The sequence below is a fragment of the Molossus molossus genome, unplaced genomic scaffold, assembly GCF_014108415.1.
Source record: "Molossus molossus isolate mMolMol1 unplaced genomic scaffold, mMolMol1.p scaffold_m16_p_5, whole genome shotgun sequence".
NCBI classification, from domain to species: domain Eukaryota; kingdom Metazoa; phylum Chordata; class Mammalia; order Chiroptera; family Molossidae; genus Molossus; species Molossus molossus.
This window is the reverse complement of record NW_023425388.1, coordinates 8,625,816-8,644,884: the sequence shown is the minus strand read 5'-3', so window position 1 is coordinate 8,644,884 and position 19,069 is coordinate 8,625,816. Positions and strand designations below refer to the sequence as shown.

General features: G+C 45.0%; 1 protein-coding gene across 1 annotated transcript in view; it reads left to right on the top strand.

Annotated features, from left to right (window-relative positions):
* IGSF5 (immunoglobulin superfamily member 5) overlaps positions 1–19,069 on the top strand; it is a gene marked incomplete at its 5' end in the record, with an annotated part of 34,091 nt that overhangs the window by 11,612 nt on the left and 3,410 nt on the right. The window contains 2 exons of the mRNA XM_036243623.1: positions 14,544–14,681; positions 17,877–17,901. Coding sequence (XP_036099516.1) covers positions 14,544–14,681; positions 17,877–17,901 — 163 coding nt within the window. The remainder of the gene's footprint in view (positions 1–14,543; positions 14,682–17,876; positions 17,902–19,069) is intronic.

Sequence of the window (19,069 nt, the reverse complement as noted above, 5' to 3'; positions counted from 1 at the left end):
GTCTGCCGTCTGCCCGTCTGCCCGTCTGCCGTCTGTCCGTCTGTCCGTCTGCCGTCTGCCCGTCTGCCGTCTGCCCGTCAGCCCGTCTGCCCGTCTGCCGTCTGTCCGTCTGCTCGTCTGCCGTCTGCCTGCCCGTCTGCCGTCTGCCCATCTGCCGTCTGCCCGTCTGCCGTCTGCCCGTCTGCCGTCTGCCCGTCTGCCCGTCTGCCCGTCTGCCGTCTGTTCGTCTGCCGTCTGCCTGCCCGTCTGTCCGTCTGCCCATCTGCCCGTCTGCCCGTCTGCCGTCGGCCCGTCTGTCCGTCTGGATGGCTTTTTCCTCTTTCACGTAAGGGTGTGAAATGCTAAAACAAAGCCATCTTTGCAGGACACATGAGGACCTTGGAGAAGGTAGTGACTCCTGGTTATAATCTTAGTTCTGTGAGAAGTAGCAATGTCCTGGGCAGACGGGAGCGGGGGCAGTGACTGTCCCGAGCCGTAGCTCTGGCACTAGCTGAGACTTTGGACCAGTCACTGCCCTTTGGGCTCAGTGCCTGCCTGCACCGCGGGGGAGGGGAGGGCAGAAGCTCTCCTGCCTGTCAGTCTCAGGACTCCCACCCGCAGGACCACCCCAGAGGTTCGGGTTTACTTGGTCTGCGCGGGGCCTCGGAATTGACATTTTACCAAACGCCCCCAAATTACCTTACCGGGCAGTCAGGACCGGGGACCACTGAACTGGAAAATCTCAAAGGCCCTCCGCCCCACCCAGCCTCATCAGGTGCTACTGTCCACCCAGACTTGGACCCCAGAGGGCCTGGACTGAGATGCCAGCTGGCCTGCTTCCTTGCTGTGTGACTTTGGGCATGTCACTTAACTTCTCTGTGCTTCAGTGTTCTCACTTGTAAAACAGATTAACACCTGCCTCTAGGATTGTTGTTGGTGTGAGAAGTAAGTGGTTACAACGCCTGTGGGACAGTCCCTGCCTCCGAGCACCCAGAGCAGAGTGCAGGACTGTCATTGCTGGTTTCACTGGTTCAGAGATCGCCTGTGTCCCTCGTGGTCAGCGCAGGAGCGTCTTTGTACATGCTGGTGGTGACCTTTTGTATCAGTCCTGTTGGTCTTGAGAAGCTGTATGTGCCCTTTGGAAACTCTGAGCGTTTCCGTGAGAGCGTCTGGAACATACGACTTTCCTTTCCTTCACAGGTGGGAACAGGACAGTCTCCAAGCGGAGACCGAAGTCACCGTGGATTCGGTGATGCAGTCCATGGTGCACCCAGCTGTGTGGGGGACGGAGGGAGGAAGGCGAGCCGTGCTGACCTTGGAGATGACCCTCCTTAGTCACTGTGGGTTGGGCAGGTGTAGGAACTCATCTCCCCAGAAGGGCTGAGTCATCGCGCCCACACTTCAGGCTCTTGTCGGGGCAGTGTCCACCCGGACCCTGTTCCCTGTGACACCTGGGCCGCCTCTTCCCCAGAAGGGTGACTCCCTACTGGACACGCTACGTGGCAGAGAGGAAAGGCACGGGTTAGGCCCTTGGGTTTCCTCTTCTGAGCGCCCGTGGCCGGCTTAGTGGGCCTCTCTGCCCCAGGTCTGATCTGCAAGGCGAAGGGGCTGGGCCAAGGTTCTGTGTTTTTGGTCCTCTGTCATGGTATTTGATATACCAATATGACTGTTATTTATATTTCTTTTAATCCACTGTAAGGGTATTCATTTAAAAAATTCGCTTCCAACTAAAAATATCTGTGATACATGGGCATATGTGTATACATGTATTTGTCATATCTGATAAAATTATTATTAAAATATGAAAGGTTCTGCATAGCTCTGGCACAAATGACGCCTCCTCACAGCGCGAGACTCTGCTTTGGGCTCCGCTGCAGTAGAGGGCAGCACTGAGCCTCTCCTCGGTGTGCGGCTCAGGGGAGATCTGACCCCCGGGGAGTGTGGTCACAAAGGAGGAAGGGAGACAATGAGCCGTGGGTACGGGTACGAGCTGCCGCGCTGGTGAGAATTTGGGGCTCTTACGGGAGTGCAGGCATTGCTCAGCTGAACCTGGTGGTTGGATTAAGGGACAGGAGAGTGAGTGAGGTCACAGTACCACCCTTCGCTTCCTTGATCAGGTCCCCAATCTCAGGCAGGTGGCCCTTCCCTTTCTTTTTTGTTAATTTTTATTGTTGAAAGTATTACAGATGTTCCCCCCCCCATTTCCCCCACTGACCCTCCTCCCTGCTTCCACCCCCCTCCTGCATTCCCCGAACTATTGTCTGTGTCACTGGTTATGCATATATTCATATAAGTTATTTGGTTTATCTCTTCCCGTCCATCTACACCCCTTCCCTCTGAGGTTTGTCACTCTGTTCCCTACTTCTATGTCTCTGGATCTATTTTGATCGACAGCTTATTTTGTTCATGATGTTCCATAAATAAGTGAGATCATGTGGTACTTGTCTTTCTCTGACTGGTTTGTTTCACTCAGCATAATACTCTCCAGGTCCTTCCATGTCGTCTCAAAGGGTAAGAGATCTCTCTTTCTTAGAGCTGCATAGTGCTCCATGGTGTATATGTACAGCTTTTTTTAATTGCTCACCTGAGGCCATTTTTGCATTTATCTTCGGATAGAGCAGGAGGGAGAGAGGGAGGGAGAGAGAGAGAGAAACACTGATGTGAGAGAGACACATTGTCTGGCTGCCACCCACACAATCCCAACCAGGGCCGGGGACAAACTGCAGCCGAAGCCAAAGTACATGCCCTTAGTGGGAACCAAACCTGGGTCTCTCTGGTCCGTAGGCCAATGCTCTAACGGCTGAGCCAAACTGACCAGAGCTGTACCACAGCTTTTTTATCCACTCATCTACTGATGGACACTGGGGCTGTTTCCAGATCTTAGCTACTGCAAATAGTGCTGCTATGAACATAGGGGTGCATATATTCTTTCTGACTGGTGTTTCAGGCTTCTTAGGATATATTCCTAGAGGTGGAATCACTGGGTCAAATGGCCGTCCCTTTTTAATTTTTTGAGGAAACTACAAATCGTTTTCCATAGTGGCTGCATTCCCACTAGCAGTGTACTAGGGTCCCCTTTCTCCACACCCTCGCCAGCACTTGTTTGAAGATTTGTTGACGGTGGCCATTCTGGCAGGTGTGAGGTGATACCTCATTGTTGTTTTAATTTGCATCTCTCTGATGATTAATGACGTTGATCATTTTTTCATATGTCTGTTGGCCATTTGTATGTCCTGTTTGGAGAAGTGTCTGTTGAGGTCCTCTGCCTATTTTCAATTGGATTGTTTGTATTCCTTTTGTTGGGTTCTATGAGTATTCTGTATCTTTTGGAAATTAACCCCTTAGCTGATGTATCATTGGCAAATATGTTCTATCAGAGAGTGGGTTCCCTTTTCATTTTGATGCTGGTTTCTTTTGCCATGCAGAAGATTTTTAGTTTGATGTCCCATTTATTAATGTTTTCCTTTGTTTCTCTTGCCCCAGTCGATATATCAGTGAGAATTCTGGTATGTGTGATGTCTGAGATTTTGCTGCCTACATTTTCTTCTAGGATTTTTATGATTTAATGACTTACATGTAAGTCTTTTAACCATTTTGAATTTATTCTTGTATATGGTGTAAGTTGGTGGTCTAGTTTCACTTTTTTGCATGTACCTGTCCAATTTTCCCAGCACCATTTTATTGAAGAAACTGTCTTTTCTCCATTGTATTCTCTTGCTCTTGGCGGATATTAATTGAGCATAATGTCTTGGGTTGATTTCTGGGTTCTCTGTTTCATTGATCTATATACCTATTCTTGTGCCAGTACTAGGCTGTGTTGATTATGATGGCTTTGTAGTATAACTTGATATCTGGTATTGTATTCCCTCCAACACAATAAGGGAGAGAGAGAGAGAGAAACATCAAATGTGAGAGAGAAATGTTGATCGGCTCTCTCCTGCACACCCCTTCCTGGGGATAGAGTCTGCAACCCGGGCATGTGCCCTGACCGGGAATCAAACAAGGACCTCTTCGTCCATGGGATGATGCTCAATCCACTGAGCCACACAGGCCAGGCTGGATGTTAATTTTGTATGCTGCTACTTCGCTGAATTCATTTATTAAATCTATTAGACTTTTGATGGAGTCTTTAGGGTTTTCTATGTACAATATCATGTTGTCTGTGAATAATGACAGTTTCACTTCCTCCTTTCCAACTTGGATCCCTTTTATTTATTTTTTCTTGTCTAATAGTTGTAGCTAAGACTTCCAGTACTATGTTGAATAAGAGTGATGAAAGTGGACATTCCTGTCTTGTTCCTTTTCTTAAGAGAAATGCTTTCAGTTTTTGCCCATTGAGTATGAGGTTGGCTGTTTTTCATATATGGCCTTTATTATGTTGAGATATCCCTCCATTCCCACTTTGCTGAGCGTTTTTATAAAAAATGGGTGCTGGATATTGTCAAATGCTTTTTCAGTGTCTATTGATATGATCATATGATATTTATCTTTCATTCTGTTTATGTGGTGTATCACATTTATTGCTTTGCGAATATTGTACCAGTTTTGCATCCCTGGGATGAATCCCACTTGGTTGTGGTAAGTAATTTTAAAAATATATTTCTGGATCCGATATGCTAATATTTGTTGAGGATTTTGGCATCTATGTTCATCAGGGATATTGGCATATAGTTTTCTTTCTTTGTAGTGTCTTTATCTGGGTTTGAATTAGGATTATGCTGGCCTCATAAAGAGAGCTTGGAAGTCTTCCTTCCTTTTGAATATTTTGGAATAGTTTGAGAAGACTAGGTGTTAGTTCTTCCTTGAATGTTCAGTAAAACTCCCCTGTGAAGCCACTGGGAACTGGGCTTTTGTTTGCTGTGAGTTTATTGATTACAGTTTCAATTTCCTTAGTTGTTACTGGCCTGTTCAGGTTTTCTGACTCTTCTTGGTTCAGTTTTGTAAGACTGTGTGATTCTAGAAATTAGTCCATTTCACCTAGGTTTTCCAATTTGTTGGTGTATAATTATGATTGTATTTTCTTACAATCTTGTGTATTTCTGTGGTGTAGGATGTTACTTCTCTTTCATTTCTGATTTTGTTTATTTGGGTCCTCACTTTGTTTCTTGCTGAGTCTGGCTAAAGTTTCATCTACCTTGTTTATCTTTTCAAAGAACTAGCTCTTGTTTTCATTGATCTTTTGAATTGTGTTTTTAGTCTCTATGTCATTTATTTCCTCTCTGACCTTTATTATTTCTTTCCTTCTATTTATTTTCCAGTTATCATGTGGATGTTGTTATGTTTCCTGTTTCCCACAGTTCTCTTAAACTGTCCTCCTGTTTTTAATTTTTTCTTTTTCCTTTTTGGTTCTCTGATTGAGTGATGGTTTTCTACCCTATCTTCTAATTAGCTAATCTAATCCTTGGTTTCTTGTAATCTCCTGGTTATTACTGTTATGTCATTCTTGGGTTCTGATTGGTCATTTCTCATTGTTTCTATATTTTTTTCTCATGCTGCTGAGTGTCCTCATGATCATTACTTTGAACTCTATATCTGATAACTTGCTTATCTCCATTTCATTTAGCCCTTCTTCTGGAGAATTCTCTTGTTCTTTCATTTGGGACTTGTTTCTTTGTTTCACATTTTGGCAGCCTCAGCAGTGTTTGGAGCCTGCCAAAATCTCCCTGTGGATATCAATATTCTGAAGATTGTGGTTTCCTCTGCTGAGTTTGCACGTTTATGGAAGGGACCAAGCTGAACACAAATGCCCAGTATTATTCTCCCAGGTAGAGTCGCATACCGGGCAAAGATACAAATATGCCAGAGATCCACCTGTGCCTGCAGGCCGATTGTTAGTCTCAGTCACTTAATAAACCTCATATTGTAGCCTTGGGCTGGAAGTAAGCTACCCTACAGCGGGCAGGGTAAGAGGATTTCCATCAGGTGAGGCAATTGCTTCCCCCTGGGCTAAAGCTGCTCTGAGAGGAAACCTCTGCCTGAAGAAAAGGGTTTCTGCAGTGTGGGTTAATGACTTGCACAGGGGCCGAGGCAGCTGCCTTCAAAGCTCAGCCCCCAGAGCCTCAAACCCCAATGACCGGGAGCCAAGCCCAAGGCTCCAAGTTCCCAGAGACTCATCTCCACCTCCAGGCTTGCTGGTGTCTGACAGTTAATGAGCCCCAGGTTGCAGTTCTGTGCTAGGCACTGATTCCTCGCAGCTGGTCAGGGTTAAGTTTCAATGGGTGGGGCTCCCCCCGTCAAGGCTATAGCTGCTTTGATGGGAAGACTCTGCCTGAGAAAAATGGTTCCTGCAGCATATGTTAATGCTCAGCCCAGGGTCCAGGCAGCTGCCTTCACAGCTCAGTCTCCAGATTTACAAAACGGAACAGCTGAGAGCCAGGCCCAAGGCTCAAAGCCTTCAGGGGTTCATCTTTGCCTCCTGGCTGGCCGGTCGTCTGACAGTTAATGAGCCTCAGGTTGCGCCTCTCCCGGCTGGGTGGGTTAAATTCCAGAGGGTGGGGAGTTGCTCCCCTCACCCCAGGCTGAAGCCACTTTGATGGGAAAAGACCCCCTGAGAAAAATGGCTATTGTAGCATGGGGGAATGACTCTCCACAGGGCTCCAGATGGCCTCCTCCCCAGTGCCACAAACCCCTGACTCCCCTCACATAGCTCCAGTCCAGTCTGCCCTCCCTCTCTGGAGCCCAAGGTGAGTGGCTGAGGCTGTGATTTAGTGCGCTGGCCCTGAAGGCGGTGCCCGTGTTCCCAGCACCTCTCCTTGCTGGACAGAACCTCTGCTCTGGCGTTCTTCACAGCCGGGTGTTATGTGGGCGCCTTTCCCTGTTCTGCCACTGCTGGGGAGCCGGCTTGGGGTTTAAACCCCAGATTTCTCAGCGGGGACGTCTCACAGCTAAGGCTAGCCCTCAGCTGCTGCCTGTGGGAGCCCAGCCACCCTCTCACGTCTGTGCACCTCTACCATCTCGACCCGGGCTCCTCTTTACGTCCTGGTTACAAGGGTGCTCTCCGGCTGGCCTTCGGTTGGTTGTTCCAGCCGACTTTATTTTTGTTGTAATTCCAGTTTGGTCCTGGGAGACAGTCCGTGTAGCTTTCACTCACTCTGATGCCATTTTCCCTTCCTCCTCCTTCCTTTTCTTTAAACAGGTCCTCCCTGAGGATAAACTGTCTCTGTGCTAGATCCTGTCAGGACAAAGCTGATCGCGTCAAGACTCGATTGACAGAAGCTTGGCATACTGATGGTTTTCCCCAGCGGGGCAGGGATATCCCAGTAAGTCAACAAGCGTGTTGACTTTTTCCAGTATGAATTTGAAGCCTATCTCTTGAACCTTAAGTCGGACCTTAATGTTTAACCTCAGCTGGCTCCCTTACTAGGAAAGCTCCTAATATTTTCAAACTTCAGTTTGTAAACAGTTCATCAGACTGAACTTAGAATGACCACAGCCATCTCGAACATGTGCGTCATGCCTTCTTGGGCATCTCTCAAGCCCTGGTGGGGCAAGACTTGTTACAGACGGGCGAGCCAGAGGCCAAAGGGAGCACAAGTGAACCGTGGCCATGAGAGTTCAGTGGTTCCATTGACACGAAGCCCAAAGACCAACATGGGGAAGCTTCATTGATTGAAAAGCAAACCTTGGATAACCCCAAATGGCGGCAGAGTAAATGGAAGCTACACACACCGTCTCCCAGGACCAAACTGGAATTACAACTAAAACACAGACAAATCGACGGAAAAAGCAACAGAAAGGCAGCTTGTGAGGACCATATAACCAGTGACACTGACTCGATCCTGGTAGGCTTGCGAAGGTGCGAGACGGGGCTGGGAGCCCACAGTCAGCAGCTCGGCAGCGGCCTTAGCTGGGAGCAGCGCCCTCGGGTTACACTCCCAGGCGGCTCCACAGCGCAGAGCCGGGACAGAGGCTGAAACAGCCACAGCCACCCACCTTGGGCTCCGGCAGAGGGAGGGAAGACTGGACTGGAATTGTGTGGGGACACTCGGGATCTGGAGGGCACTCAGAGCTTTGGCTGAGTTGCTGCCATGCAGGACGGTGGCCATATTGCTCCTTCCCAGGGCTCTGGGGAGAGGCAGCAGCCCGTCCCTCGAAGATTCAACCCCACCCTGTGGACTATTGAAGTGCTAATTGAAGCTCATTAACAACGAGCATCTGTTCCACTCTCGGGAAATCCCCTTACAGTGGTGTTTAACGTGGGTCCTCCCTCACTCATCTAAACCCAAGAGAGGGAGCCACAAACAGCAGAACACCAACACCCAGAGGCAAAACTTGGCAGGCTCCAAAGCCCACTGTGATAGCCAAAATGGTGAAACACAGAAACAGAAGCCAAATGAAAGAGCAAGAGACCTCCAGCAAAGATGGTATCAATGTGGAGCAGTTAGGCAAGTTAACAGAGCTAGAATTCAGAGCCATGATCTTGAGGAAGCTCAATAGCATGAGTGAGGACATAGAGATGCTGAAAATAAACCAATTGGAAATTAAAAACCACCAAGAAGAGATCAAGAGTGACATATAAGAAATAAAGAACACATTGGAAGGTCTGAAGAGCAGAGTAGAGGAAGCTGAGGACCAGATCAGTGGGTAGAAAAAAATCAACCAATCAGAAAACCAAAAGGAAAAAAACAATTGAAAAACAGGAAGACAGCTTAAGAGAACTGTGGGACAACTGGAAACGTAATAATATTCGCATCATAGGAGTCCCCAAAGAAGAAGAAAATGGGCAAGGGTTAGAGAATATATTCAAAGAAATAGTGACAGAAAATTTCCCTAATTTGGTGAAGGAAGAAGGCATTCAAGTTCAAGAAGCCCAGAGAGCCCCAAGTAAGAAGAACCCAAACAGGCCCACACCAAGACACATAATAATTAAAATGCCAAAATTAAAGACAAAGAGAGTATCCTAAAAGCAGCAAGAGATAAGCAACAGGTTACCTACAAAGGCTCTCAGCGAACTTCTCACAAGAAACACTATAGGCCAGAAGGAAATGGCATAAAGTAATCAAGGTCATGAAAAACAAGGATCTGAATCCAAGACTATTCTACCCAGCAAGACTGTCATTTAAAATAGAAGGTCAAATAAAGAGCTTCCCAGACAAAAGAAAAGGTTAAGGGAATACATTAGCATCAAACCAGCAATACAAGAAATGTTAAAAGGACTGCTGCTGTAATTAGTAGAAGAAGTAGGAAGAAAAATATAACCACACTAAACAAAAATGGCAATAAATAAGTACATATCAATAATCACCTTAAATGTAAATGGACTGAATGTTCCAATAAAAAGACACAGAGTAGCTGATTGGATAAGAAAGCATGACTCATCTATATGTTGTTTACAGAGACCCACCTCACAACAAAAGACTCACATAGATCGAAAGTGAAGGGATGGAAAAAAATCTTCCAAGCAAACGGAAAGAAAAAAAACTGGGGTAGCAATAATATCTGATAAAATAGATTTCAAAATGAAGATCATAACTAGAGACAAAGAAGGCCACTACATAATATTTAAAGGATCTATACAACAGGAAGATATAACCTTGATAAACATATATGCACCCAATATAGGAGCACCAAAATATATTAAAAATCTTCTGGAGGACTTCAAAGGAGAAATCAACAGCAATATAATCATAGCAGGGGACTTCAACACCCTATTGACACCACTAGATCCTCTAGACAAAAAATTAGCAAGGAAACACAGACTCTAAATGAAGCACTAGACCAAATGGATTTAATAGATATCTACAGAGAATTACACCCCAAAACTACAGAATTCACATTCTTCTCAAGTGCACATAGGACATTCTCAAAGATAGACCACATGATAGGACACAAACTAAATCTCTCCAAGTTCAAGAAGATTGAAATCATATCAAGCATCTTCTCAGATCACAATGTCATGAAACTAGAAATCAATTGCAAGAAAAACATGCAAAGACATTTCAACACATGGAGGCTAAATAGCATGTTATTAAACAAGGAATGGGTTACCAGGGAGATCAAGGAAAAAATTAAAAACTTCCTGGAAACCAATGAAAATGAACACACAACAACACAAAATCTATGGGATGCAGCAAAAGCAGTTCTGGGAGGAAAGTTCATAGCACTACAGGCCTACCTCAAGAAACAAGAAAAATTTCTAATTGACTATCTAATCTAACAAGTTAAAGAATTAGAAAGCAAACAAAAAGAAATCCCCAGAGGAAGTAGAAGGAAGGAAATAGTAAAGATCAGAGCAGAAATAAATGACATAGAGACCAAAAAACAATTCAAAGGATTGATGAAACAAAGAGCTGGTTTTTTGAAAAGATAAATAAGATTGATGGACCCTTAGCTAGACTCACCAAGAAACAAAGAGAGAGAACCCAAATGCACAAAATCAGAAATGAAAGAGGAGAAGTAACAACTGACACCACAGACTTACAAAAGATCGTTAACAGCTACTATGAACAATTATATGGCAACAAATGCGACAATCTAAGTGAAATGGACAAATTTCTAGAGACACACAGTCTCCCAAAACTGGACTGGGAAGAGATAGAAAACTTGAACAGACCAATAAAAACTAAGGAAATTGAAGAGGTAATCAAGACTGTACCAGCAAACAAAGCCCAAGCCCAAATGGCTTCATGGGGGTGTTTTACTGAACATTAAAAAAAACAAAAACAACTAACACCCATTCTCTTCAAACTATTTTAAAAAATTCAAGAAGAAGGAAGACTTCCAAACTCGTTTTATGAGGCCAGCATAATTCTAATTCCAAAACCAGAAAAAGACACTACAAAGGCCAATATCCCTGATGAACATAGGCGCCAAAATCCCGAACAAAATACTAGCAAATCGAATTCAGCAATACATCAAAAAAATTATTCACCATGAGCAGGTGATGCAAGGATGGTACAATATTCACAAACCAATAAATGTGATACACCACATAAACAAAATGAAGAATAAAAACCACATGAGGCCATATATGAAAGACCTACAGCCAACATCATACTTAATGGGCAAAAACTAAAAGCAGGTCCACTTTTACCACTCTTATTTAACAAACTACTGGAAGTCTTAATCACAGCAATCAGACATGAAGAAAAAATAAAAGGGATCCAAATTGGAAAGGAGGGAGTAAAACTGTCATTATTTGTAGATTATATGATATTATACATAGAAAACCATAAAGACTCCATCAAAAATCTACTAGACTTAATAAATGAATTTGGCAAAGTAGCAGGATACAAAATTAATGTCAAGAAATCGATGGCATTCTTATACACCAATGAATGAACTCACAGAAAGAGAAACTGAAAAAACAATCCCATTTATTATCGCAGCAAAACAATTAAGATACCTAGGAATAAACTTAACCAAAGAAGTAAAGGACCTATTTGCAGAAAACTATAGGACATTGAAAAAAGAAATAGAGGAAGATATAAAGAAGTGGAAGCATATACCTTGTTCATGGATTGGGAGAATTAACATCATTAAAATGTCCATATTGCCCAAAGCAATCTATAGATTCAATGCAATCCCCATCAAAACACCAACAACATATTTCACAGAACCAGAACAAATACTTCAGAAGTTCATATGGAGCCAAAAAAGACCCCAAATAGCCACAGCAATCTTGAATAAAAAGAACAAAGTAGGTGGGATCACAATACCAGATATCAGGTTATACTAACTACAAAGCGACTGTAACCAAAACAGCCTGGTACTGGCACAAGAACAGGCATATAGACCAGTGGAACAGAACTGAAAACCCAGAAATGGACCCAAGGCAATACGCTCAATTAATATTTGACAAAGGTGGCAAGAGCATACAGTGGAGTAAAGACAGCCTCTTTAATAAATGGTGTTGGGAAAATTGGACAGCTACATGCAAAAAAAATGAAACTAGACCATCAACTTACACCATACACAAAAATAAACTCAAAATGGATGAAAGACTTAAATGTGACCCGTGAATCCATAAAAATTCTAGAAGAAAATGTAGGCAACAAAATTTCGGACATCATATGCAGCAGAATTTTCATTGATACATCACCTAAGGCAACAGAAACAAAGGAGAAAATGAACACATGGGACTACATCAAACTAAAAGCTTCTGCACAGCAAGAGAAACAACCATCAAAATGGAAGGGCAACCCACTGTATGGGAGAACATAATTGCCAATGATATATCAGATAAGGGGTTAATTTCCAAAATATATGGAGTACTCATACATCTCAACAAAAGGAAGACAAAGAACCCAATTAAAAAAATGGGCAGAGGAGCTGAATAGACACCTCTCTAAACAGGACATACAAATGGCCAAGAGACATATGAAGAAATGCTCAATGTCACTAATCATCAGAGAGATGCAAATTAAAACAACAATGAGGTATCACCTCACACCTGTCAGAATGGCTGCCCTCAACAAATCATCAAACAGTGTTGGTGAGGGTGTGGAGAAAAGGGGACTCTAGTGCACTGCTGGTGGGAATGCAGACTGGTGCAGCCACTATGGAAAACAATATGGTGTTACTTCAAAAAATTAAAAATTAAAGTTCCCTTTGACCCAGTGATCTCGCTTCTAGGAATATACCCTAAGAAGCCTGAAACACCAATCAGAAAGAATATATGCACCCCCATGTTCATAGCACTATTTACAATAGCTAAGATCTGGAAACAGCCCAAGTGTCCATCAGTAGATGAATGGATAAAAAAGCTGTGGTACATGTACACAATGGAGTACTATGCAGCTGTAAGAAAGAAAGATCTCTTATCCTTTGAGACGACATGGAGGGACCTGGAAAATGTTATCCTAAATGAAACAAGCCAAGCAGAAAAAGACAAATACCACATGATCTCACTTATATATGGAATATAATGAATATAACAGTGAGGAATAGGGTAGACCCAGAAACACAAAAATAGGGTACAGACTGACAACCCTCAGAAGAGAGGGTGGTGGGGGATGGGAAGAGATAAACCACAGAACTTATATGCATGTGTGCATAACCAATGGACATGAACAACAAAGCTGGGGATGGGGCGGGGGGGATGGAGAAGAGGGTGTCAATGGGGTAAAAAAGGAGAAATATCTGTAACAAAAAATAAAAATAAAAAATAAAAAAATAAGAAAATAAAAAACATTAAAGCAAACCTTATCTTCCTCCATCACAAGCCTGTTGTTTTAATATTTTCTAATGACTAGCATCTAATGAAATAGCATGCATTTATTTACAGCATGCATTTACACTGAGATACCCCCAGGCATTTGGGGTGGCAGCTGTTAGAAACAGATGAACATCAATGTGGTTTGACTGTGGTTGGGCAGGGGAAGTGGTCAGGGCGCTTTGGAACACCGTGCCGTTCCCAGGTGCGTGGCTAGGTGGCGCTGTCCAGCAGGACTTTCCACAGTGGAGGCATGGCCTGGATCTGTGGTGCCTCGGCACCTGAAATGTGGCTAGTGCGACCGAGATGCTGAGCACTTAACTGTACATACTTTTTATTATTATTATCATTTTTTTATCCTCACCCGAGGACATTTTTCCATTTTTGTTCAGATAGAGTGGGAGGGAGAGAGAGGAAGAGAGAGAGAAATATCTATGTGAAAGGGACACATTGAGTGGCTGCCTCCCACATGACCCCAACCGTGGCCGGGGACAAACTGTAACTGAGGTACATGCCCTTAGCGGGAACTGAACCCTGGTCTCTCTGGGCCGCGGGCTGCCGCTCTAATCGCTGAGCCAAACCGGCCAGGGCTAACCGTATATACTTTTAATGAATTTGCATGTGAATTTAGATAGCCGCATGGCAATGTTGGACAGCTCTGACTAGGAGTGGCTGTAACAAAGCAAACTGGCTTTTCTTCTCGCCTTCCTTCTCTCCCACCCCCTTTCATTTCCTGCCTGCCCCCCCAAGCCTTTCTCTCCCTCCCCCACCTCCACGAGGGCTGGACGAGGACGAGGGCGAAGTGGACTAAGCGAGGCGGCTCCCAGAGGGCCATGGCAAAGAGCAACTGCTACCTGGGCAATGAGTCCGTGGGTGGGGCTGGGTGGCCCCAGAGCGGAGGCTTGACACCAGGTTCCTTCAGGAGTGACCCTTCCTCAGACTGGCCTCCTTTCCTTCGGGCTCTGGACTGTCGACAGGTGGGGACATGCAAGCGAGAACCAGTGGTCCATCTTCCAGTCTTGTCCAGCAGTTGCTGCTCAGTAAGAATTTCTTGGCTAAATAAAGGACGTCGGAGCACGAGGATCACTACTGCAGCCGGGGAGCCGCTGCCCAGCCCGTCTCATCCACGTCTCAGGCACGGGAGACGCGTTACCCGGCGAGTGCCTGGCCTGGGTCACTGAGCAGGTGTTCCCCGGCGGCCGTCCGCATTGTAATGGGAGATACTGTCAAGGACTGATGTTCCAGCAAACTGCAGGGGAGTGGGCCCGTGACACCTCGCTGTGGCAGGCCGGGTGGCCGTAACAGTGCTGGAGAGCGTAATCTCCCTTACAGGGTGGCGGACCAGGGATGACATGCCCTGGACAGCGGCCAGCATCACTGAAATGTTGTTTTTTCTCTTTCAACCTTCTAGGCGGTATTGATAAACCACATACCTCGTTGCCTACCTGGGCCACAGCCTTACTTGCAGTATCATTTTCACTGCTTTTCATCCTGATCATTGTTCTGATTATAATCTGCTGCTGTTGTGTCTCCAGGAGAGAGAAAAAAGGTAATTTTTTTGGTTCATATGGATTTGTATGTATATATATATCTATATATCTTTTTAAATACTTTATTAATTTTTTAAATTTAAATTTTAAATTTTTCCCCCTTTGACACCCTCCTCTCCCCCACCCATGCTTTCTCTGTCCTGTTGTCTGTGTCTATTGGTTGTGCATACATGCATATTAGTTTTTTGGTTTATCTCTTCCAACCCTCTCCCCACCCCCCTCTTTGCGGTTTGTCCGTCTGTTCCCTATTTTCATGTCTCTGGATCTACTTTGTTCACCCGCTTCTTTTGTTTATTACATTCCACAGGCAATGAGATCATGTGATATTCCTCTCTGATTGGCTGATTTCACTTAGCTTAGTACTGTCCAGGCCCCTCCATGTGTCTGTATGTTTAACTTCTGGGACAAGCAGTTGAAGTTCATGAGCTCGTCAGCTCTTGCCAAAGCGCTTTAGCTTTCGGAGTCCTTGGAGTAAATGCGTGGAATTCGAAGTGGGGAGAGAACTTCCCCAAGGAAGGAGGCCATTTCTCTGGGGAGGACAGGTCTTCACACTTCTGAGCCGTGACGGTGACGAGGTGACAGCTTTCTCAGCACGGACACCGACTGCTCCATTTTTGTGCTTGTTTGCGAGGATATGAGGCTACTGTGATCTGCCATTTTGATGCTATACATTTTTTTCTGGAATAATACCCAGCTCTCTGAGCACACTGAAAGATTGTTTTCTATTTTATAGAATTCCAAATCTTCCTTTGTAGGCGAATGTTACCATAGTGGTAGAAAAAAAAAAAAATAAGGCCTCCTGTTAGCAGAAATAGTACAAATAAAATAAAGCAGAACAGTGACACATTTCTTCTGAGTGGGGTCTTTCGAGACACGTGGAAGCAACGACCCCACACGGGGTGGGCTTGTCGTGAGCAGTCTGAGGTCAGGAATCACAGGCGCTTTGGCATGTGGGTGGCTCAGGACTAAGGGCTGGATGGGCGACGGTCCTTATCTTTGTTTCGTAAAAACTTCGCCTACTTTTATTTGAGTATTTTCTACAATTAAGTCATTTTTCTTAAAATCACAATTTTGACGTTAGGCTCTGTGTCGGTTTGATTGCATTTTAAGCTTTACGAACACTGCCGTGTGATGAGCACCCCGTGTGTGCCGGACACCACGATGCTCTACGCGAAGAGCGTGGTTTGCCCTTACCTAGGCAATTTGCCTGGACTTGGTTCCCGTGTGGGGCTGGTTTGTGACTGAGCATTGATTCCGGGAGGTCACTTTACTCCCTCGGAAACAGAGATTGAAAAGTGAAGTCCTGTCGGCCCAGATTTGATGGGAGTTTGTTTTGACCTGGGAGTTGCCCTCTAGGTTATCGGCAGATTACTCAAATAAAATAGACTGGCATTTGAATGAAAACTATCGGGTGGTTTATATTTTAATTAGAAGTGACCCGGATTATCAGGGCTGATTCTTTTCCACACCAGCCATGGAGGCAGAGTTGGAGGACGTGCCGGTTGCTTGGATTCTGCTGCTTTTAGGCTTTTGTCTGTTCCCCGCTGGCCTAGGAGGGAGGTGTGCGATGTTGGTGGCCCCTGAGGACGTGCAGAACCACGATTCTCTGGTTCTTAGCTTCCTCATTTACAAAATGGGAATAAGGACTATCCTTAGGTTGGTTGTGAGAATTAAAGAAAGTAATATTTTAAACATTTCTGCGATCCACACTTGAATTTATCTTTTACTTAACTTTGAGATGATAAGCCCGTGTAAGAGTGAGCTGCTTCTATTCCACTGGGTGTAACAGGTCAGGTGAGGGCCTGTGACAACCTACTTACAAGCTCTGCCCCCGCCAGGTATAACTCACAGGGGACACACTTCAACTGGAATTAAATGTGAGGGATCCAGTCGGTCCTGGATTCCCCCGTGATAATTATTTCCATGCTTACACATATTAAACATCAAGTTCTTTCCAAAGTATTTTCTGATGTTCTGCTTTGCTGGTGCCCGGAGATTTCTCAGTGTTCTGTCTTGTTATCTGGGGACTGACTGAGGGTGGCTGAGGACCCCGCTCAGCTGGCCTGGAGGCCTTGGGGTCACAGCTTCTAGAGTAGAGGGACTGAGAGCCCATCACCTGCACGGGGTCCTTATGGGAACAGTAGTGACTCCCTTGTTACCAGAGGAGACCAGACCATCTCTCTTCTTCAAAGAGGATTGCTTCTGAGGTTCAGTTTGGGGTATGAACCAGCAGACGTTACTAGAATGGAAAATAAGTGAGAGCATTATCTAAAAAAAGAAGGAAAATGAATGCTTTTTAAATCTCATACAACTTCACGAATAGAAGACCGAGAAGAGAAGTAGGTTGTAAAGAACATTGGCGTTAGAGACAGACGGCAGGGGACTGGCGTGTGGCTGTTACTCCCCATTTTCTTTTCTTTTTTGGGGGGGTGGTACCTGCCCCTAGCGGTAACCGAACCTGGGACTCTCTGGTCCACAGGCCGATGCTCAACGGCTGAGCCAAACTGGCCAGAGCTGTTACTCCCCATTTTCAAGTTTCGTATTTCCTCCAGCCCAAGAGCCCACCAAGTGAAAACGTTAGCAATTTAAAGTCTTTGGTGGCAGGGGCTGAACTCAACTGTATGAATTGATACCGTGGGTACATATTTAATTTAAAAAGTATCTTAGAATTACAGAAATACAGTGCTGAAGCAGTATAACTCCTTATCTGTTAAAAATATGGTAATGCTCATAAAATGGTGTCTAGTCTGTTAAAAATATCATTGTACTAACACCTACCTCTTGGGTTGTTGTAACAATTAAATGAGATAATACCTTGCATAGTGTTGGCAGGGTGCGGGCACACAGTAAGTCCTAAATGACTGGCGGCAGGCATGGGAATGCAGAGCCCCCCATTAGGGTGAATGGTTTCGGTATCATCTGGCCAGTCAATGTTCACTAAGTACTTAATAGGTGCCTACTACATTCCAGGTACTCAGGGGTTATTTATATTTATGAAAGTAAGTAATGAATCCTATTTTCTTTATGCTTAGAAGGCATTTGATATGTCTTTGTGGGGGAACTTAATACCTACTGGGTCACCAGTATTCAGCAATGTATTAAAATCAGGAGAGTCTACAAAAATTGATGAGATTTTATTTTCAAAATAACTGTCCTGATTTTGCTAATGTAATTTTGTGATTTTTTTTTTTCAGAATCCAGTGCTGAAGGTAGAATAATGTAAGTTTGAAATCACATCTAATTTTGAAAGCAAAAACAAATGAAAAACAACGAAACACCACCAACACCACACACACACACACACACACACACTCTGAAGGATTTTAGGATTATGTTACTCAAAATTAAATATTGAAAACAGACAACTCCGAAAAACCCCTATGCCATCACAAACCCATACGGCAGCATTAGGTGTAGAATACACTAGTGAGTTGCTGGCGTCTACGTTGTACTTTTCCTGGCTCACTTAGGAAATGTGAGGTTTTCTACTTGGTGCCTGGCATTTGCAACTCTTTCCACAAGAGGACACTGTGCACCGTGACTGTCGTCCCTCCTGCTATGAGTCAAGCCTAGGGACTCAAGGACCATTTCAAGGATATTTGAGAACCAGGCAGAGGTGTTGCTGGAATTTCCGGGGGGAAAGTCAGCTGATGGGTTAGGGCACGTGAAACCGCCCAGGCCCACGGAGGACGCAGTGCTCACACCTGTATGCTGGAGGGGGAGGGGACGACCCATCCCTGCCATTTCTACAGCTGTCTAGAAGTAGCTGCAAGCACTTTGAAGGTAGCTGCCAAGAACTTCATAATAACACAGTAACCGGTTTAAATGCCTGCAGTATTTACAACATTGTAAATGTACTAAGGGGGGCGGGAATTTTTAGACAGCAGTCGATGTGTGTGTGTGTGTGTGTGGGGGGGGGAGGTTTATAACAAAACCAGAGCTGGTTGTCAGTATCTTATTAGATAATTTTTGAAATGCTGCGATTTTAAAATCGCTTTGGGCTACACGTAGTGAATGAAGACGTGTGTGATCGTGTGTGACGGAATCTCCTGGTTCTTGCTCTGACCCCACTCACTCCCTGGTGAGGGAGTGTTTTGAGAGAGGCAGCCGCCCTCTCTCGGACACCCCGAAGCAGCAATCTGAAAATGCACCCCCTTTGGGGCCTGCCTTAGGGCAAGAGGACAGTCGGAAACGGGAGCGAATGGTTATCGGGCGTTCCTCCAGATGGCCGCCCCGCAGGACGGCAGCCCGTGTCCACCGTTCCTGACTGTACCATCTTCCGTTCCTAGTCCTGGGGACGCAGGGCAGGGATCAGCTGCGCAGGGCGGCGGGAGAGGCGTCGTCATAACGGCAGTGCCAGCAGGTCCTGTGCTCTGAGCGCTGACGC